Genomic DNA, 23,195 nt, shown 5'->3' with positions numbered 1-23,195 from the left:
TGATATGGCGAGAGATGGACCGTTGCAGAAAGACAGAGATAGAGGAGGAAAAAAATGGATGAGACATTAATGATCTCAATTTGATTTTGGTGTAGTATCAAGTAGTCCTTAGCGCTAAAAATTATGTAATGAGATAAAATATCTACTATTTTATTCTCCATCGTGATTATACCTTTGTTTTGTTTCTGGCAAACAGCTTTTAGTTTATGGGATGAGGGAAGCAAAGAATATCAAGGGCGGAATGGGAGAATAGGTTACCTAATGCGGTAAACCATACAGTAACACTTAAGCAAAGCCAAGCGCGACTCGAAAAGCCCGTGGTTCTTTCGGCGTGATCCTCATCCTCATTCTCAGCGAAATGTACGCAAAGTCATTGATGTAAGGACATGTGAAACGGCTGTGCTCAGAGATGCCAACTCATAATTTAACTACAGTTAAATTCGCCCAGGTGTGGAGCACTTCGATAGGGCAATCCTCTACATAGTACTTCCGCTCTGTTTTCGATTACTGTTCTATTGCATGACACATTAATTCGCTGTTTTAGGACGAAAATTGAAATAAAGTACCGAACGGTCGATCGGGAAAACACGCATTTTCCAGTAAGAGGCGGCTATGTGAAGCTGTTTACTGCTGTTGTCCCAGCGTCTGACCACACTTTTTTTTCTGAACCGCATCGCCCACCTGAGCCGGTAAACAACGGAAGCTAATTACTGGCTCACCGGTCACGCAACCGCCTCTCTTCAGCCTGCTTCATTGGTAAGTAAGGCTTCGGACGCTACTCAGATTCCCGAACTGCAGTATAGCGTGCGTTACGGAAGAGGAGACGAGTAATTCGTAGCCGGCCGCGATGGTCTAGCGGTTCTAGGAACTCAGTCCGGAACCGCGGGACTGCTACGGTCGCAAGTTCGAATCCTGCCTCGGGCATGGATGTGTGTGATGTCCTTAGGTTAGTCAGGTTTAAGTAGTTCTAAGTTCTAGGGGACTGATGACCACAGATGTTAGGTCCCATAGTGCTCAGAGCCATTTGAACCATTTTTGAGTAATTCATGAGCGTCTCACCTTTGTTCTGGTTCCTTAAACGCGTCTTCCAATAGGGTTTTTTTGGATGCGTCATTGATTCGATGTGTGCTTGCCATTAATCTCACTTTTTATGCCTTCTTTCTATGGTGTTATATTAAAGATAGTGTGTATCGAACGAAAGCACGGGTCCTAACTGATCTCAAGAAGAGTGTTACTGATGCGGCGGCCACCATTTATTAGGGTCTGCTATAGCGAACATTGCAAGAGGTTTGACACAAAGTCAACATGTATTCAGGAAGTATCATTCTCGTGAAACACAACTAGTTCTTTATTCGCACGAAATAATGAGTACTATCCACAGAGGATATCAAATTGATTCAGTATTTCCAGATTTCCTGAAGGCCTTTGAAATCGTTCTTCACAAGAGACATCTCATCAGATTACACCCCTGTGGAGTATCGATTCACTTGTGCGACTGCATTCGTGATTTTCCGTCAGAAGGATCACAATATTAACTGACGGAAAATCATCGAGTAAAACAGAAGTGATATCTGGCGATCCCCAAGTAAGTGTTATAGTCACATTGCTATTCCTAATCTATATAAACCATTTATGAGACCATCTGGGCAGCCGTCCTAGAGTCTTTGCAGATGATGCTGTTTTTTACCGTGTAGTAAAGTCAAAAAGCAATTGCAAAACGACTTATAGACGGTATCTGTATGGTGCGAAAACAGGCAATTTTCTATGAATAAGAAAAGGTGTGACATAATCCACATGAGTACTAGAAGAAATCCGTTAAATCCCGTTGCACGATAAATCACACAAATTTTAAAGCTGTCAATTCGACTAAATACTTAGGAATTACAATTACGAGCAGGTTAAATTGGATCGCTCGCACAGACAATATTGCGGGGAAGGCAAAGCAAAGACTGCGTTTTACTGTCAGAACACTCACAAGATACGACACGTCTACTGAAAAGACTGTCTCCCCTGCGCTTCTTCGACCTCTGCTAGAGGATGCAGTATGGTATCTTTACCAGACTGGATTGACGGAGGACATCTAAAAGATTCAAAGATGGGCAGCTCGTTTTCTGTTATCGCGAAATAGAGTGTGACAGATACGATAAGCGAGTTGTGGTGGCACTCATTAAAACAACGTCTTTTTCCGTTGCCGCGAGATGTTTTCACGATATTTCGGTCACCAACTTCTCATCAGAATCTGAAAATATTCTGACGAACCTGCATAGGGAGAAATGATCATCGCAGTAAAATAAAAGAAATCAGAGATAGTACCGAAAGATTTAAGTATTCGTTTTTCCCGCCCCCTTTCAGAGACTTGGACAGTTTAAAGGAAGATAGTACTAAGTACCTACACCAATAGCGGTTGTCAAATAAACTGGAGAGTGCAGAGAGAACAGCAAAACAGAAATGTGAGTATATAAAGAAGGTCATAGATGAAGTAGCGAAAGAAGCCGTTGGATGATATGAGAAGAAAATGAAACGTGTTTGGTGGGATGCTGAAAGAGCAGAGCCGGCCAGTGTGGCCGTGTGGTTGTAGGCGCTTCAGTTTGGAACCGCGCAACCGCTACGGTCGCAGGTTCGAATCCTGCCTCGGGCATGGATGTGTGTGATGTCCTTAGGTTAGTTAGGTTTAAGAAGTTCTAAGTTCTTGGGGACTGATGACCTCAGATGTTGAGTCCCATAGTGCTCAGAGCCATTATTGAAAGAGCAGAGATGGTTGAAAGGAAAAAAATAAACTTATTTGACATTCCTAAATATGAATGACAGTCAAAGTAGAGCTATATATAGGACACTAAACAGAAAAGTAAAAAGAGAAATGTTACAAAGGAAAAAAGGGAATGGGAAGAAATATATGAATATGCAGGAAGGATGGTTGGTGTAGCTCGTACTGCTAAGACATGTAGAACAATCAAGTCAATACGAGAGTCAACTGGTGAATACTTAATTCATAAAATTTCTAAATACTGATATGAAATTGTATGAAAATAACACAGTGAGAATAAGGATTTGGAATAGTTCGACAGAAGAATTCGATGAGAATAAGGGTCTGCGGCAATAATGTGGGCTGTCACCAACACTCCTTAAGCTACATTTAGGAGCAATTCAGCTGACTTATGAGGGTGACAGTAGACGGCAGCAAGATATTTAGCCCGTATTTTGCAGATGACCAGATTGTACTAGTAAAATATGAAGATGATCTGAGCTTTAAAAGAAGAAAACTTAAACAAGAAGACAATAAGGCCGGTCTGAAGATGAACATGAAGAAATTTGAGTACTTGGCTGTTGGAACCGAAAAAGCAAACAATTTGGAGGTAGATGGAGAAGTAGTTGTAGGTGTGGGAATTGCAAAATATCTAATATCTTTGGGTATTATTTAACGAGAAGGGCACATGCAATGCTGGAATCGCTAGTAGGTTTAACAATGGTGCTGTAAGAAGGGCAATGAACTCTGTTCTGTGGAACAAAAAAATAAGATGAACAACGAAGAAGGGAATGTGTAAGACTAGAGTCAAGAGTCTAGTTTTGTGTGGGGCAGAAGTCTGGAACGTTACCAGAAGAACTAAGAATAAACTGCTTGCCACTGAGATGGATTACTTAAGACGAAACACAAGTTATTACTAGGATGGATAGGATAAGAAATGACGTAATCCGGCAAGGGATGAAAATGGATAGGAATATCTGTGAAGACATCCAACAAAAACATCTGATGTGGTTTGGCCATTTGAATAAGGTGAATGAAGACAGGATACCAAATACGATACTACAATGAATACCGTCCTAGCGGAAGAATAGGGGTCACCAACGACGCAACTGACAAAATGGAGGAGGCAATGGAGGCAAGGAATATGAACGTTGAGAAAACTCAAGACAGAAAAAGAAGGCTACTGTGGGTGGAGAAGTGGCGCCAGCCGTAGATAATCCACAAGAAGAAGAAGAAGAAGAAGATGAAGAAGAAGGTATCCTGTGTCACCACGCAAGATGCTGGCCACGTATAGCTGGAAAATGCAGTTCCGTTCGCAGACCCCACACACGGATAGGTCCATCGCGATGCTGTATGCAGAAATGAAACTCGCTTGATAAAAGAGGACTCGGTGACCTTCCTATGTCAGATGTTGTTGGGTGCCTCTCTCGCTGCTGTTGCCGCGTTGACGGAAGTCGCAGAAACTGACTTTGCTAGCGATGGTTCACTGACAAAATACGCTCTCATTTGCCGAGACGATAGTTAACATAGCCTTCAGCTACGTCATTTGCTACGACCTAGCAAGGCGCCATTACCAGTTACTATTGATGCTGTAAAACATGTACCGTCAAGAGCGATGTTAACCATTTACGAATTAAAGATAAGTATTCCAACAACTACGTCCTTTTTTTGCTAAAGTCTAACTTCCTTGTCCTGTTCCAGACCTCACGCCAGCCTGCGTGAGCTAAAACGCGTGCCTTTCGGCTTCCTCTCATAGTGGGTTGGCTCTCTTGCCAATACAAAACACAAACCTTATGTCTATCCTCTTGGGCGCCAAGCGCTTCAGTCCGTAGAAATCGCACACGACATTTAGTAGGCCCTCGTGAGAGTATCGATTCCTTATTAACATCACAGTCGTAAACAACATCGACTTCTGTTGATAATCGTTCTATTTAATTAATAAGGGAGACCCAGAATCATTAAGAAAATATTAGGCGAACAAAATCGGAAAGAAGAAAAGGGAGACACGCAGCAGTCAGTTGCAATCCCAGTAGCTTTTCTTATTCTTGCAAATCTATATTTCGGTTATAGATAGCCATCTTCAGTGCATTTTCGTTATATTTCTACGGACTCGTGGCAGTCAATGTCACCACATGTTCTACCTGGTGTACATGCAGAAGGACAGCTGTAAGAACTTATGGTGACATGGACTGCCACTAGTCCGTAGAAATATAACGAAAATAAGCTGAAGATGGTTAGTTATAACCGAAGTATAGATTTGCAAGAATAAGAAAAGCAAATCGGATTGCAGCTGACTGCTGCGTGCCTCTCCTCCTGACAGTCTACGGATGCTGTGCACAATGGTTCCTGATGAAATCAAAGCTGGTTAAATCGGAAAGGGATGGACGCTAACCTGTTACCTTTCTCATCACTGCTCACAGCTGACAAACAGCTTATATTCAAACCATGTCCTCTATGATAAAGAAAAGATTTAATGCAATACTAAGAGGGTTGCCCAGAAATTAATGCACACCACTTTTTTTCCTTCAACAATTCTTCATTGAACATAATGATGATTGCACACACGAAAGAATGATGTTTTATCCACACATCCTATTTTTCCACGTATTCTCTATCCTGTTCTATGGCCTTCCTCCAGCGCGAAACAAAGGCTTATATCCCCTGTCGGTATCAATCCTTGTCCTGGTGGCGGACCCAGTGCTTCACTGTGTGAATGAATTCCTCATCGTCCTCAAAATGTCTTCCACGAATGGCATCCTTTAATGGCCCAAACAAGAAGAAGTGGCTGGCTCTGAGCACTATGCGACTTAATTTCTGAGGTCATCAGTCGCCTAGAACTTAGAACTAATTAAACATAACTAACCTAAGGACATTACACAGATCCATGCCCGAGGCAGGATTCGATTCTGCGACCGTAGCGGTCACTCGGTTCCAGACTGTAGCGCCTTGAACCGCACGGCCACTACGGCCAGCCATGTGGAAGTCCGAGGGGTCTAAGTCAGAGTGGGCTGTAGCGTGGCTGGGATAACACTGTTCAACCCTGTTTTGCGATGTGTTCATCAGTTCTCAGACTTGTGTGGGGACGAGTGGTATCGTGTTGCAGCAAAGCATCTGGGCTACGTGGTGCCGACGTCACCGGAAGCGCGTCTTGAGTCTTATTAATTTCTTAACATATGCTTCTGAATTAATGGCACTGCCTCTTGGCATCACATCAGTGAGAATCACACCTTAGTCCCAGAAACTTACCAGCGGAAGTAGTTGTTTTGATTTTTTTCTTCTGTGGGGAGTGGGAATGGTTCCATTCCATCGATTGTCATTACGTTTTTGGCTCAAAATGGTGAACCCAGGTTTCATCCCTGTCACAATCCGGGACAAGAAGATCTCCCCCTCAGCTTCAAAACGTTGCAACAAATAATGACAAATATTTTTTTTCTGTGCGATTTGTGAACCACCGTTAGACACCGCAGGACCCATCTTCCACACGCTTTTGAATATCCAAGAGTCGGGTAATTGCATCCATATTTTCCTTGCTGATTGACAGATGCAATACCAAGTGCCAGGTCGTAATGCGCCTGTCCTCGCGAATGACAACACCAGCTCGCTGTAGCATGTTAGGTGTGACAGCCGTCGATGGTCTCCCCGACCGCTGCAAATCGTGGAGCTCCGCTGAACCGCCTTCTGATTACCTCACCTTCCGTGCCCAGCGACTAACTGTACTTCTATGCCGGCCGGAGTGGTCAAGCGGTTCTAGGCGCTACAGTTTGGAACTGCGCGACCGCTACGGTCGCAGGTTCGAATCCTGCCTCTGGCATGGATGTGTGTGATGTCCTTAGGTTAGTTAGGTTTATGTAGTTCTAAGTTCTAGGGGACTGATGACCTCAGATGTTAAGTCCCATAGTGCTCAGCGCCATCATCTGTACTTCTGTCTACAGCAGATGCTCCATAGACTTTGCACAACCGTTTGTGAATATTCTCCACAGTGAGTGAGAAATTCAATGCTTGTAACGTACACCACATACAGACGCCATTTTGAAACTGTCCTGCAGCCACGCTATCTGTCGGAAGTGACGGAAACTTGGCGTAGTCACTAAGAACACGTCATATAATACATACGTAATGATTCGCATTCGTAGCATTGTTTTCGGTTGAGAAAAAAAAAGTGCGGTGTACTACTTTCTGGGCAACCTTCGTACTACTGCTTTTGACTTAAAAACGTTGTCGCATCTCATTGGCCACGTTCGTCTCCACAGGACAAACATCTGACACGCCACATTGATTATTTCACGTTCCACAGTGGAGAGAAACGGGAGATTCCCTGCTGTGACGTCACCAGCTGCTCGTCCATGGGCGCTTCCACGTCCCATGAGAGGATAGCTTAACGTAGTGAAGTCGTGAGCGCCGTCTGTCTGTGATTCGTGTAAAGTTTGTCTTCTGTGTTGTTCGTGCACAGTATTCTCTGAGGCTCACCCTTGGGACCAGCGCAACAGTTGCTTAAAAGAGCATGGTAAACCGCCTAAATACAACTCCCGCTGCCCTGTGTAACCAACCCGCTACCGTCAATCCTCTGAACGCAGTCGATCCCATCCCGGTTTGTGTTATTGTCTCACCAGTTAGCGCACTGCATATTATTCTCTACGACAAGATGCTGTCTATGTACGATGCGTGGAGTGGCCTCGCGGTTTGAGGCGCCATTTCAGGGACAGCGCGGACCCTCCCGGCGAGAGAGAAGTCTTCCGAAGTAATAGTGATTTCAGATGTGCCGCAGGGGAGTGTCGTAGGACCGTTGCTATTCACAATATACATAAATGACCCTGTGGATAACATCGGAAGTTCTCTGAGGCTTTTTGCGGATGATGCTGTGGTATATCGAGAGGTTGTAACAATGGAAAATTGTTCTGAAATGCAGGAGGATCTGCAACGAATTGTGCAGGAAATGGCAACTGAATCTCAATGTAGACAAGTGTAATGTGCTGCGAATACATAGACAGAAAGATCCCTTATCATTTAACTTCAATATAGCAGGTCAGCAACTGAAAACAGTTAATTCCATAAATTATCTGGGAGTAGGCATCAGGAGTGATTTAAAATGGAATGATCATATAAAGTTGATCGTCGGTAAAGCAGATGCCAGACTGAGATTCATTGGAAGAATCCTAAGCAAATGCAATCCGAAAACAAAGGAAGTAGGCTACAGTACACTTGTTCGCCCACTGCTTGAATATTGCTCAGCAGTTTGGGATCCGTACCAGATAGGGTTGATAGAAGATATAGAGAATATCTAACGGAGAGCAGAGCGCTTCGTTACAGGATCATTTAGTAATCGCGAAAGCGTTACGGAGATGATAGATAAACTCCAGTGGAAGACTCTGCAGGAGAGGCGCTCTGTACCTCGGTACGGTCTTTTGCTGAAGTTTCGAGATCATACCTTCACCGAGGAGTCAAGCAGTATATTGCTCCCTCGTACATATATCTCGCGAAGAGACCATGAGGATAAAATCAGAGAGATTAGAGCTCACACAGAGGCATATCGACAATCTTTCTTTCCACGAACAATACGAGACTGGAATAGAAGGGAGAACCGATAGAGGTACTCAAAGTACCCTCGGCCACACACCGTCAGGTGGTTTGCGGAGTATGGATGTAGATGTAGATGTAGAAGGCTCGAGTCCTTCCTCGCGCATGGGTTTGTTTATTGTTCTCAGCATAAGTTAGTTTAAGAGGTGTGTAAGCCTAGGGATCGATGACCTCAGCAGTTTTGGCCCTTAGGATCTCACCCACATTTGAACATTTTTTGTGTTACATACACACAATAAGTAAGATTTAGTAAAACTTAGTTGTTTTCTACCCTTCACGGCGTTGAAAATTTTATGGCCAGCAGCGTATGTGTACCATTTTGTAACAAACTTCAAGTATCTGACTTCTCATTTTGCTTGGTATCGCTGCCGAGTACTGTGTACAGATGGATGTGGGCAGGACTGCGCATCACTTGGCCCCCTTAGGAGTCGATATTCCTTCTTTCTTTTTTAGCAAATTTCGTAGAAATCGGTTCGGCGCTTTAGAGGTGGACATATAACAGGTACGGTTACTTTCGTATTGATAATGTTAGTGTGGATTTTGGCCGCGAGTACGCCTGGAAAGCCCGTACATTATTCAAGCAGTCAGATGGATATCCTAGGGCCGTAGCTGTGCGTTTTGTGCTGATAAATTATTTCAAGGGATTTTTATGTAAGGCTCACCCGAGTCGAACTATATCAGAACAATTCCGATGGTGGATAGCTTCGTAGCATTGAAACGTCCTCTTAAAAAAATTATAAATGACTGTACTTAAGCTGACACACAATACTTTTTGCGCAACGCAATCTGACTTTCAAAAATCCCTACAAAAGAATGGCCCTGACTAACAATAACCTATACGTTTCATGAATCACTTACCTCACAAAAATCTTCGTTACTCGAACTACTGTAATACAGCGAGAGCCAATACTGCCAGCTAAGTAAAAGATTCTAACTACTCAAGGCACTAACTACTGATAGGCATAGTTAGCAAATGAAAGATTTTGATAGAGAACAAACAATGTATTTACCTTAATAGTGTTCAAAAGCCGTAATATATATATCCGTTCATGACATCCAGTCTTACAAATTTACTGTCTCTGATGGACACACGTCCAGATCATCCACTCTCAAAACTCCGCCATCTCTCTCCCCACATCCACCACTGATGGCGGCTCACCTCCAAGTACGCAACGCTACGCGCTGTTCACATCCAACTGTCCAACACTACAACAGCAAATATTACAACAATGCTAACCAGCCACAGACTGCACACAGCACAGCCAGTGATTTTCATACAGAGCCCCACGTGGCGTTACCAATTTAAAAACCTAAACAGCCTACTTACAGCGTTTTTCCACAAGTTTCATAAACACGACAGATATACATGACACGGACTTTTAGGCAGCAATAATACGTTCTCCTTTATTATTTACGTCTGCCCACGCTGGGGTATCTATTCAAAAAAAAAAAAAAATAGTTCAAAAGTGTTTGAAATCTTTTGGGACTTAACAGCTAAGATCATCAGTCCCTAAGCTTACACCCTACTTAATTTAAATTATCCTAAGGACAAACACACACACCACGCTCGCGGGAGGACTCGAACCTCCACCGGGACCAGCTGCACAGTCCATAACTGCATATCTATTCCATTGCGTGACTGTAGAAATAACGCGCTTCTGAGGCGAAGAATTCGCCGAGCCACGTTCGGAGCGCATTTTGATCCGGAAAGGAAGTTCCTTGAACGTTCTTTGATAGAGCGCGGAAAAGGAAAAAATCTGAGGGCACAAGATCAAGTGAACAAGGTGGGTGGGGAGTGGCTTCCAAATCCAGCTCCTATACAGTGTTTCTTAACAAGCTAACAGAATGCGGGCGGGTGTTATCGTGAAGTAACGTCAATTTACGTCTTCCTGGTGGTTGTTCTGCGGATGCGTCTGCAAGACGTCTCAATTGTTGACAGTAGATGTCAGCATTGTGGTTACAACTCGGGGAAGCAATTCGTAGTACACCACACCGCCGCTTTTCCATTACATGCATAATATTAGCTTTCGTGAATGCGCGTGGGCCTTTGTACGGTGAGCTGTTACTTTGTTTGGGCTCAATCATTCCTCTATCGCTACTAGTAAAATTACAGGATAGGGATGGTTGGTGTTGTTCGATGAGTAAGCAGAGATGCACGTATCGCCACCCGTTGATTTTTGTGACATTGGCTCAGACCACAGGTTCTCCGCCCCCTCCCCCACATTATCATTAGCTATAGCACTTAACTACAATGTAGAATGAAAGACTTCTTGGAACACTTTTATTTTTAAAATGATTAAGGATGAATGATGTTTAGTTTGTGTGTGTGTGTGTGTGTGTGTGTGTGTGTGTGTGTGTGTGTGTGTGTGTGTGTGTGTTAGAATGGAATTCATGGTGCATCACAAGTGCTACCTACAAATTCTTCTCAGATAAGAAAGCTATCTATCCACAGTGAGGGCAGACAGTTCTTACAAAAGATACTTATTCCTCCGCATTACTCCTCTCCTTTGTGGCACTTACTTGATCTGCACACTGCAGCCCCATTTAAAATAACCGAATTGAAATGTGTGCACTATTTTTACTTACTGTTCGTAAATCACTTGATTGTCACACACCTTACTTCTCAACTGGCAGAAACTGGACGATTTCAGGCTGTTAATGTTTAGTGCCTGACCACTGCCATTAATAGTAGTAGTAACACTAATAATAATGTACAGCACTAAAGGAGCCCTTCTGTAGTTACTGTCGGGTCGGCTGTCAATTAATTCATTTATCTGTTTCGAAGCACTTTTTGGACTACTGCAGTTGCTGGCTATAGCTTGGAGAAGATAATTTCATGAGATATTTAGTATTTGTTACATATACGTGCTACTTTCATAATTAACGATGTACAGGACGAAGCACAACATACGTGTGCAGTGGGTGGACTATGTGAGGAACCTGTAACCTCCATCGCATTAATGCTATTAATTGAGAAAAGAGTTATTATTGATAACTTATATAACCAGTATTAGAATCTTACAAAAGTGTGATAATAGTATCGATCTTTTGAAAATTATTCAGTTTCATAACTGAAACAGAAACTAATTGTTTCGTTTTTACCCCTCAGAAAATTTAATTTTACCTCCAGGTTGGGAACCACTGGCTTAGAGCATGCGATACTCATACACACGATTTTTGAACCTTCGCCATTGCATGCAAATGTCGCACGGTGGTGAAATGAACACAGCTCATCACACTTGTCACTTCCCGAGTACATTAACGTGGATAATTTTGGGTCAGTACGTTTAAAAGATTTTCATCAAACCCCGAAGGTCTTGCTGAACGTGGAAAGTCATTAATCTCAAAAAGATCCATCTTGAAACGAAAAAATCGATTTTCTTGCCGTGCTCTGCCCAAAGGTATTATTTCTATACACGGTGCAAATGTTCCTGTATCCCTCCGCTCCTCTTACCTCTTCAGTGAACTCAAACAGAAAAATACGTCGGAAATGTTCCGATGTCTCCATTTGGCACTCCACTTTCTAGCGTCCAGAGCTTCACTTACTATCTTCAAATGACAAAATGTCAATACGTAAACTCAAACAGCAACAGTGAAATACAGATAAAAAAGGCAATCGATAAATAGGCCCATAGCAACCACAATACCAAAATGCAAAACAAAAATTTTACGAACTTACGCATCAACCTGATACAGTCGTGAAAGTTGGGCTCAGGTTACTGACCTTAATTTCCAACCTGTCAGAAAAGGGAATCTCTAGACAGAGGCCAAAAATATTGAAAATTTTGTATGGAATTGCGATCAAGTTTACAGAAAGAAATACGTTATTCAAATTCGCAGCAGCAGAAGATTCTGATTTTGATTTGTAACGTGGCGGGTCAATATCGTTTCACGAGTCCGTATGAGCTTAGCTTATTTCATCAATAAAAGCGGCCAGTATGAACATTTTGGTCTAGGTTGATGGTTCACATTTAAGAAAGCGATTTCCGGTACAGTCCGTGTTTGCTGTCCAGTTGCGACAGAAAAACTTGCCTCAAGTCATGAGTAGCAAACATCTGTGACGCTCCCAGGGACAAGTCGGGGTTGGTCACCTTAGGTATTTCTAAAGTGGTAGTTTCCCGGTATACATCATTATTTCTAGCCGAAGGAGCGCCTAAACTCTGAAGTGCCCACCTCAGTTGTTGTAAGTATCTATTTCTATGGGCATTAACAAGAGCACCGCCTTTTCATTTCGCTTGCAACATGGGAAAATTCTTAAGACCGTTCGGGCTCGGTACTCAGCTGATAAATATAATATATTCGTATTTGTACGCCATTTTGGCACCTTCCACTCTGCTTTAAGATTCAAAACACGTTCACGCTTCGTCATAATGGCAACAAGCATTCTGTGCCCCCCCCCCCCCCCCCCCCCCTCCTAAAAGTGTTTCTGACACGTGTTCAGCTAAGAAAGGTGAACATAGAAATCCTTTAAACATTTGCTTTCTGACTTTCATCCCATGCTGCCAGTGCACTCTGAAGATGTAAGTGTCGGTTCGCAGAAACGCTGCTAGCAAGAGGTGTTTGTTATATGTCAGAGCGCGTATTCCGAGCATCTCGCATTTAATTTGTTTGTGAATCTAGAATGCGGAGTTCGTTGTGTTATTTCTCTCTTTAATTTTGAAAAATGTGAGGTGGCCAGATGAGAAGCGCTTATTTTTTCATTTCTTATAGTCTTCCTAATGACTTCAAAGTCCCTCGTAATTAGCTTCCGTTTCTCGTATTAGTTTTCTATGTTTTTGTTTCCAGGAGTAACGTTCTAGTAAGATATCATGTTGGTTTTTAAAACTGAATGGAAGTTTTCTAATTGTGAAATATACCTACATTTGTGAAACCTATTTCCTACAACTTCTTTCGTAGTTAGGTGACCCTTATTTAACAGATATAACCAGGTGTTGATGTTTTCGACGTGATGGTGTTCCCACGTGCATAGCGGCCAAATAATGAGTGTGCGAGTGTAATTATATATAATAAACAAATGAGTTAAATACAGTGACGACTGGCTAGCGCTCGCACGTTTTATAACTGAGTTATAAATCAGTTAGTATTAAAAATTAGTTTCAGATGTCTGCAACAGCTGAAAGTCATTCGAGTCAGATTTAAGTGAATTTGAAGCAATTTAGAAAGACCGTGACTGTCTCAAGGAGTATGTTAAGGTTTTTTAAATTACCGCTACCAGCCACAAACTTGTTTATTTAGCGATATGTTTCGAGGGTTAAACCTCATCTTCACGCTAAATGGCATTACATAAGCAACTTTACATTGAGGTCATACTAATTCTATAGAGCTGTTTGTGATCGTGTTTCCAAGTTACTGCTGCATTAGTGACAATTTGTGAACAGTAACCAAAAGAGCCACGGAAATGGATACCCCGCAACACATCACAACGAGACTGCCACGCCAGAAGAACAAAGATGACCACACCATTTACGAAAATATTATGTAATATCAGTATGACCTTAATGTAAAGTTGTTTTTGTAAAGCCATTTAGCCTGCAGATGAGGTTTAACCATCTAAACGTGTCGCTAAATAAATAAGTAATCTAATAGTTGACAAATTTGTGACTGGTAGCGGTAATTTAAAAAACTTTACAGATTTCAGTGGGTAAGCTCGCGAGGAGACAACAGTGGTAATGTGTGAGGAGAAAACGGGCAGCAGTTGTGGGAGGAGAGAGACGTATTGAGAGGGAGAGTGAGACAGACCATGTTGAGGTTGGCGGTGTAGCCGGCGACGGTGTCGAGGAAGCGGGCGCACAGTGCTCGCCCCACGATCGGCGACCGGCACAGCGCAGACATCCGCGACCGCACCGCCCCCGCGTCCGGCGGGAACGCCCACACGCCGCCCATACGTGACGCCGTCTGGAAAACAAGCGGGCCGTCCGTCATCTCCAAAACACTCTATGTACCCACAGGGCTCTGACAATATTAACAATACCTCTGCAGTTCGATAATGATAAAAGGTAAAGAAATGAATTAAAATTTGTGCCACAGTCGGGACTTGAATCCAGGTCTCTTGCTTCCTAGGCAGATATGCTAAATATTGCATCACCACAACGTATGGCCACCACGCTGTACTGACTACAGTAATCCAATGGCCTGTGCTGAAGTTGTGAATTGAAGTTTCTGTTAGGGAGGGCATTTGACTAGGTGGTCCATGCAGCTGTATTAGCCCCACACAGTGGTGTAATGGTTAGCACATCTGCCTAGTAGGTAGCCGGCACGGTAGCTCAGCGTGTTCGGTCGGAGGGTTAGCAGCCCTCTGTAATAAAAAAAAAAATGAGTTAATCGGTCAACAACGAACTTAAACGGATGTCTTACGACGACCGCCCCGAGCAAATGCAACGAACCAAAGCGAACAAAATGAGACTAAAAAAAAAAAAGTAGGCAGGAAATCCAGGCTCAAAGTCCAGTTACGGCACAAATTTTAATTTGTTTCTTCAGCTTCTATCATTATCGAAGATAAAGTTGAGACTCATATGTCTCAAGGAAAATATATCAGCAGTAGAGGGTAGGAGGAGTCGGGGCAGACCGAGGAGAAGGTACCTGGATTCGGTTAAGAATGATTTTGAAGTAATAGGTTTAACAGCAGAAGAGGCATCAATGTTAGCACTGAATAGGGGATCATGGAGGAACTGTATAAGGGGGGCTATGCTCCAGACTGAACGCTGAAAGGCATAATCAGTCTTAAATGATGATGATGATGATGATGATGATGATCAGATTAATAGACCACCTCTTCAGTTGTAAGGAACTCCTTTAATTTCCACTGTCAGTTACGTTCATCGAATATCTTGAGGTCATATGTATCTAAAATAATGCAGGCATTCTTTGGCATATGTTGTACGGATCTGATATCCCCCGTTTCATTAACTCCTCTTTCCGGGTGTTTATCAGTAGCAGCCATGAGCTGATATTCTTCATCCATTCTATAAACGAGCATGGTAAAATGGGGAGTGCCCACAAGGCTGATCGACTTCTTTCTTCATCCCCTTGCACAATAAGTGGTCAATCGTGAACTGCTCCAACTACCGACTGTTATTTTAGTTACATATTCCGCATATTATACAAAAGAACCGAGCGACCACTACGGTCGCAGGTTCGAATCCTGCCTCGGGAATGGATGTCTGTGATGTCCTTAGGTTAGTTAGGTTTAATTAGTTCTAAGTTCTAGGCGACTGATGACTTCAGCAATTAATTCCCATAGTGTTCAGAGCCATTTGAACCATTTGAACCACTGTACCACCATCAGTGGATGCCGAAACACTTTCGGGTAACAAGAAAAAACAGTGTTTTGCTGAATGTGGGACGTATGTCCAAAAATTTTAACTACAAACACGGCAAAAGTACAAGAGCTCTAAGTCCAAAAGATGAATATACCGAACTATCGCTCAAATATCCCACACCAACAAAATATTGTGTGTAGCGGTACATTCAGCCTCACATATTCACAGAACGGATAGATTTTGCTGAAAGAAAGGAAACTCGTGAATAGATGCTACGAGGGACGTTTGACAAGTCCGTGCAAAAATAATAACTACTTACGTGTTTGGGGTAAACCTTTTTTATTTTTCGACATAGTCTCCTTTTAGACCTTTAATCTTCGTCCAACGCTGTTCTAATTTGTTGATCCCTTCCTAATTATAGGAATTGTCCAAGTCTGCAAAATAGCTATTAGTTGCTGCAATCACCTCCTCGTTTGAATAAAATCTTTCTCCCGCCAGCCATTTCTTCAAATTAGGGAAAAGGTAGTAGTCTGAGGGAGCCAAGTCTTGAGAATAGGGGGGATGTGAACGAGTTGGAATCCCATTTCCAATAATCTTGCGACCACAACTGCTGAGGTATGTGCTGGTGCATTGTCGTGATGGAAAAGGACTTTTTTAAGGTTCCAATCGCCGGCGTTTTTCTTGCAGCTCGGTTTTCAAACGGTCCAGTAAGGATTAATATGCACCTGTAATAGTTGTAGCCTTTTCCAGAGAGTCGATGACGATTATCCCTTGCGAATCCCAAAAGACAGTCGCCGTAAACCTTTCCGGCCGAAGGAATGGTCTTCGCCACTTTGGTACAGATTCTCTCTTTTAACCCATTGTTTAGATTGTTGTTTGGTCTCAGGAGTATAGTAATGTATCCATGTTTCATCCACAGTGACGAAACGACGCTTAAAGTCCTGCGTTTTCTTCATGAATAGCTGCAAACCATCTTTGCAACCCTACACACGATTCCGTTTTTCGTGAAACGTGAACACGCGCGGAACCCATCTTACGAATAGCTTTCTCATGTCCAAATGTTTACGCAAAATACTATGTACCCGTTCATTCGAGATGCCCACAGCACTAGCAATCTCACGCACCTTAACTATTCTGTCATCCAACACCATATCATGGATTTTACCAATGATTTCTGGAGTCGTAACATCCGCAGGCCGTCCAGAACGTTCAACATCACTTATGCCCATATGGCCACACCGAAAATTTTGAAAACACTTATAAATTGTTCTAAGCGAGGGTGCAGAGTCACCTTAATATTTATCAAGCTTCTCTTTGGTTTCCTGAGCTGTTTTGCCTTTCATAAAGTAATGTTTAATCACCACACGAAATTCTTTTTCGTCCATTTTTTTGACAATCACTCGACTTCCTTGATTCACACGAATTCCAAACACAAAGAAATAGACCAATATGGATGAAACTTGGCGTGCATTCTTTCCAAAGATGCTACTAACTAAACATGACCTCGCTACCCGCCGGTGGTGCCAGCTCTCTGATTTTGCACGGACTGTTCAAACGCCCCTCGTGCGACAAATACTGGTAACTGAGAATTCACGAGTGTTGCAAGTTCCCGCTTTTATCTGCTTCCATGGCTGTAGGAATGGGACAGGATTTGGTGAAAACTGACACAGGCAAAGGGGAAATAAAATACAGCAAAAGCTAAAGACATTTGGGAAGAATAATAAATAATTCCGTTACATGTAACATAGATATTTGTTGAGCAATAGCAACGGGGAACAGAACTACTAAAGCTTTGCATTGTGTAATAATGAACAATAATAATCGGCAGTGCCGTAAAAAAAAAGAGTATCTCACAGTGTTCTGCATGGAGCTGAGATGTGACCTCAGACAAGGAAATTAGGGAGAAAATTAGAACGGTGGAAATGGACTATATGAGAAGATGTCTGCTCTTAATGAGGCAAGATAGAATACGAAGTGAGGAGGTATAGAGGCCAATGGAGATAATGTAGTAATAAAAACTTTGGGCGACAGGGTGCACATACAGAGAATACCTAACCATTGGTCTCCAATGAAAATTTTGAACAGGGAGGCGTCTCAGAAGAATAAGGAGAGGGAAGGCCCGTCCTAAGATGGAAAAAAAAATACAGAAAGCAATGAAGCAGATTAGCCTGGAGTTGAATAGTTTTCACTTTGCCACGTCTCTTTCTTTGTACTGCAGCCCATCTTTTATTTTCAGGAAAAATTTGTTTTTAGCTCAGTAAAAATAGGACACCGACCGTGCGTCAAGTCGCTGGCCACGTTCAACACGCAGTCAATTTCCTGTCTTTGACGACGCAGTCCGATACTGCTGTCTCAAGTGAGCTTAGTCACAAAATCTTAATAATGACGAACGTGCAGATCGGTAACATGTCTAATGTACAGGTTTTCTCGTATAAGGGATGTCTAATCGACCCACAGGTTTGGTGCTGCGTAAAGGTTACTAAACCAGAACCATCTGTTCTCATGGCCGCTCAGGTTCATTCTGGTCTCTCGAGGCTGAGTTATAAAGCAGATTCGTTGCTACGGAAGGTCATATTTTGTGTGGTCCCGGTGCTCACAGTAATTGCATCACTCTTAGCGGAATCAGTGTTAGTTCTAATGCGAAAGCAACTATTAACTTGTCGTAATCAGTTCACATATGTGAGAGCTATTAAATGACGTGTTTCGACAATTATTTACTTTGGGTTGCTAAGATAGTCACACTCTTTACTTTAACAGGCCTTAATCTAATATGGCGAACAGTCATAATTATTAAGAAAGGCACAATTTGAACAGGTTTTACTCCGAGCTTCATGATGGAATACTAACAAGTACAAATGTCTCTAAAGCTTAGTGGGGGGCAGCCTGGACGAAGAGAGATAGCTACACATCGTGTCTGTCCACAAGCATGTGGTAAGCAACACTTCGTGTTGGTGGACGTATTATGTAGTTGGCTCACTTCAGCTTGGTTCTTCATCACTGTGCTGCAGATGCTTTTGTACTCGTTATTATTCTGTCATGGAGCACGACCATAAAGAAACTGTTGTCATTTGTATCAAGGTTCTAGACGTCCGTCACCTGAAAATGATCAATGAATGTATCCAGTAGCAGAAATTAAAGCATTTCGCAGCAGCAGCTGAGGCTACGTTTTCTATGTACAGTAAAGTATTAACAGCGATGGAACGCAATGCGGAACATAAAATTAGCTCTGAAATCTCTGGTAAATGCCAGACCGAAGTAAAATGGACGAGAAAAGTGATAAACAAAGCAAAAAAATACTATTAAACTTTCTCGTCATCGGCACTTACAACTACATCCACACCCATTCACACACGAAAGCGCTTAATACTATTTTATGCGCTGTGCAAAACCGAAAAAGAACAGCATTTTCAGATATGGTGCTACAAAGGACGTTGAAAATTAAGTGAGCTGACAGAAAGTGAGGAAGTCCTTCAGAGAATCGGCGAGGAAGGGAGCATGTGGAAAACCCCGACTAGAAGAGGGGAGAGAGTAATACGGTGCATGTTAATACTTCAAGAAATAAATCTAAGGGTACTAGAGGAATCCATTGAGATCAAAACTATAGGGACGGACAGATATTGGAGTATATGGAACAAATAATTGAGGAGGTGCGGCGCGACTGCTACTACGGTATGAGATAAAGAGGTAGGCACAGGAGAGAAAGTGATGTCTGTTCACAACAAACAAGTCATAAGATTAATGAAAAATATTTAACTGCATAAATTGTTAAATCAGAGACTTCAATAATTAGTAATATATTGTTACCACTGACGTACAAAAAACAAATTTTGTTGTAGAAATCTCAGTGTCAGCAATGTTTGGAACGAAATGTGTTTGCAGTGTCTCCGATTTCGGTGTCTGATATTTCTTTGTCAACAAAGATCAGTTCGTTGATTGTGCAGCAATAAGATTTTGTCAGAAGGGACGATATGAAAATAATGCCGTACCATGAGTGCATCAGTTTTGGTGAGGACGCTGATGGAGTGTCAGAGTTTTAATTGGTACACAACGAGGAAAGGCCACAGTGGTTGTCAAAATGCTGATGGTGCAGCTGCTGGTGATAACAGGTGCCAGGCAGTGCCGTACCGAGTGTAGGGGGAGTGGCGGCGCGAGATAGGCCCCCCGCCACAAGTGCAGGCGCAGAGGGGGCGCAAAAGACAGACCGAAAAACAAAAATCAAAACAAAAATGGCGGTATGGCACTGCTGACCTGGAGACCCCACCCCATCTAGGGTGGGTGGCCGCTTGGTGCAAGTACCGTTTGAGACAATTTCGGTGATTTTCGCCTCCTTATGATGAAGTTGGGATGAAATAATGACGACAATTAAACTGTCCCCAAGCAAAGAAAATCTCCGACCTAGACAGCAATCGAACACGGGATCCCTCGATATATAGGAAGCGTCTCTGATCACTAGAACACGGTTTAGGAATTAAACTGGAGTTTACGTGAATTTTCCTGCCCTTCCCTTACATATCTTCTGGTAAATGCAAGCTGTTGTGACAGTTTTATTTCTGCACTGGTATTTCGTACCAGAAGCACCACAGAGAAAAGACCTCTGCCTGGCAGAGCTGGCAGAGGTCGCATGGTGACGTGTTTTACGTCGTAACAGTGCCTCACACAGTTGCCGCCTACACAGCTCGCTCATATTCAACAATGGAGAAGTTGCAACTACTTGGCCACGGTGTTGGAAAACCACGAAGGTCAGCTAGCGGGTGCTAGGGCAAATGTTGTATTTGACCGAAGGTTTCCGATATTTGTCGATTTCTGCCGAATGAGGACTGGAACGAGACGCAGCGGTATAGGAAGCAAGCAAATTAGGTGCATGGGATATGAAATTTACTTGTTCCTCCAGCCAGAACTGTTGCTGCTCCCAAGTTTCGTCTGGTGGATATGCTGCATAAATAGAAAAGAATTCTAAAACCAGCCTTCTGTACCTTGATAAATAATATTATGGAAGTTGTTAGTCGTTGCACCTACAGACAGTTCATCTAAGTGCAATCCTGATGCAACAAACTTAAGCTCTGCCATTCGTCATCGGCTGCAGTCGTAAGATCACTGGAAGGAGGTCTTTCTTATGGATTTGGTATTTTTTTTAAATAGTTTGGGCCACCTCTGGAACACGGTGCTTTTAGTGTTCTTGGTGAAGTTTGGTAGCGGTTCTCTTTTTAGTACCCTGAGCTTTTCTGTTATCACAACATTTCTTTATTTCCCGCAAAACTATACATGCTGTTCCTCATATGATTTCCTGTACCACTGTGCTCTTGTAAGGGATGTTACGAACGGTGTGGTTTCAATAGCTGAATGGTAGTCCGCACTGTTAGTTATTAAATCTTACTTTACATGAAGTTCTACTAAGTCATTCTCTGTTTGCCTGATCCACAGGTACCCAGTGGCTTTACCCTTGTTGGCCACTGCCACTTTGAAGATTTTACAAGACAGCCTATGGAGGTCCACGCTGTAGGTGGCAGTAGAAATCTGGTCATTCTGACGGCTAGGGAAAGTTTTCTTGGTGTGGGTAGAGTTGACGATTGGATGTGTACCATCGCCTGCCATCTGGTAGGACCCTTGGTCCCACTGTCTTTTCGCAAGAAATTCTTTTCTTCTAATTCGAAGGTTTTATTGAGTCGTCTTGTTTAGGGACAGGCACTTTGCTACCTACATGACTGACGGTCTGACTACTACGATATACTATCATAGTTTGATACTCGTCGATAGATGTTACGAGGCATACATTTGTGGAAGGATAGTATGCCACATCTAGTTTGCTTTCCATTCGTTTCAGTAGTTTACAGTTGTTCTAGAGCGAATGAAATTGATACATATGAATAAATCGGAAGTCTTAAGTTACTCTGCTACTGTGCTAAGCATATAACCCATCTAGTTTTACGGCCAGAGTGGCCGAGCGGTTCTAGGCGCTACAGTCTGGAACCGCGTGACCTCTACGGTCGCAGGTTCGAATCCTGCCTCGGGCATGGATATGTGTGATGTCCTTAGGTTAGTTAGATTTAAGTAGTTCTAAGTTCTAGGGGACTGATGACCTCAGAAGTTAAGTCCTATAGTGCTCAGAGACATTTGAACCATTTTGAACCATCTAGTTATTGAATCAGATTTCACTGTACAGTCGGTTACGTTGAGCATCATTTTTATTAAACTTACTTACAAAATTATAATTTTGGTGAATCTGCGTAGATAAAATTACAGCACAGATTCAGAAAATATTGTTCTTGTGAAACAAAACTAGGTCTTCATTCAGGCGAGGCAATGAGTGGTATCGACAGGGGATCTCAAATTGATTCCACATTTTTAGATTACCAGGAGCTTTTGACCCCTTCCTCATAAGTGGCTTCCGAAGAAACAGCGTGCTTCTGGAGTATCGTCCCAGTTGTGGCGAGTGAGAAACGTCACAGTTTGCAGTAAATCGCGGAGAGTATAACAAAAGTGATACCTGACGTTCCCCAAAGAAATGTTGTTGGTGCTCAACTGTTCCTAATCTATATAAACGATTTGCGAGGCAATCTGGACAACCCTCTTGAATTGTTTGCAGATGATGTTCTCATTTACGTCTAGTAAAATCATCATAAGATCACAAATAATTGCTAAAATATTTGGATAAGATATCTGTATGGTATGAAAAGTGGCAGCTGACTCTAAATAAAGAAAAGTGTGAGGTCATCCTTATCAGTACTTGGCTGCGTTTTATTGGTAGAACACTTAGAAGATATAACAGATCTACTAAAGAGACTGACTACATTACACTTTTCCGTCCTCTTCAGAAGTATTGCGGCACTGTATGGGATCCTTATCAGATAGGACTGACGGAGGACACCGAAAAAGTTCGAAGAAGGGCAGCTCGTTTTGTATTAGTGCGGAACAGGGGAGAGAGTGCCACGGTCATGATAAGCGAGACGGGCCGCTTTTCGTTGCAGCGAGACATTTTCCTGAAATTTCAATCACCATTTTTCTTCTGCAAGCAAATATATTTTTTTGACGTCCAGCTACATAAGGAGTAATTCTTTCTCTCTCCGTTTGGGCTAATTTCAATGCTTCCTCCTTTGTTCTTCTTTCTTCTTCGTCCAGTATTTTTTCATCTTCCCACTGGGTATCCTTTTTCTATCCTCAGACCATTTTGACTCTGTCTTCTTCTCTCTCCTGCCTTTGGATACTTCCGTTTCAACACTTGCTTCATAAAAATCTCTCTTTCCGTTGCATCTTCATCATTTATGTTGTTTCTTCCCAAATCTCCCTTAACTTCTTGAATCCTGGTTACTGTTGACTTATCCTCCCAAAGATATTAAAAAATCTGTTTGGTTAACCTGTTGCTGTTCATTCCGTATAAATGTCCAAAAAATGAGAGTCGCATCTTCCGTAGCGTTTCAGCTATGTTTTCTACATTACGATATAGTTCTTCGTTACTTCTAGTTTCCAAATCTCTGTATTTAAGAAAGTATTTTTCGAATGATTCTTCTTTCTAGGACTTCTAGGAGTTCGTGTGATTTGTAACTCAGTATGTGGCGTGGCGCCTTATGTTGCTCCTGTCTGGAGCCTGTGTATCGGGAGAATGGCTCGTGCGTGCACAGTGA

At 42.6% G+C, this 23,195-nt stretch overlaps 1 protein-coding gene across 1 annotated transcript in view; it reads right to left on the bottom strand.

The window, feature by feature from the left end:
- The window catches only part of LOC126092730 (lipase 3-like), a 326,223-nt gene that overhangs the window by 39,323 nt on the left and 263,705 nt on the right, over nt 1-23,195 (bottom strand). Inside the window, exon 5 of the mRNA XM_049908455.1 lies at nt 14,057-14,212. Coding sequence (XP_049764412.1) covers nt 14,057-14,212 — 156 coding nt within the window. The remainder of the gene's footprint in view (nt 1-14,056; nt 14,213-23,195) is intronic.

This window comes from Schistocerca cancellata, chromosome 7, assembly GCF_023864275.1.
Source record: "Schistocerca cancellata isolate TAMUIC-IGC-003103 chromosome 7, iqSchCanc2.1, whole genome shotgun sequence".
Lineage (NCBI taxonomy): Eukaryota > Metazoa > Arthropoda > Insecta > Orthoptera > Acrididae > Schistocerca > Schistocerca cancellata.
The sequence above is the reverse complement of the archived record's forward strand: the minus strand, read 5'-3'. Positions and strand labels throughout refer to the sequence as shown.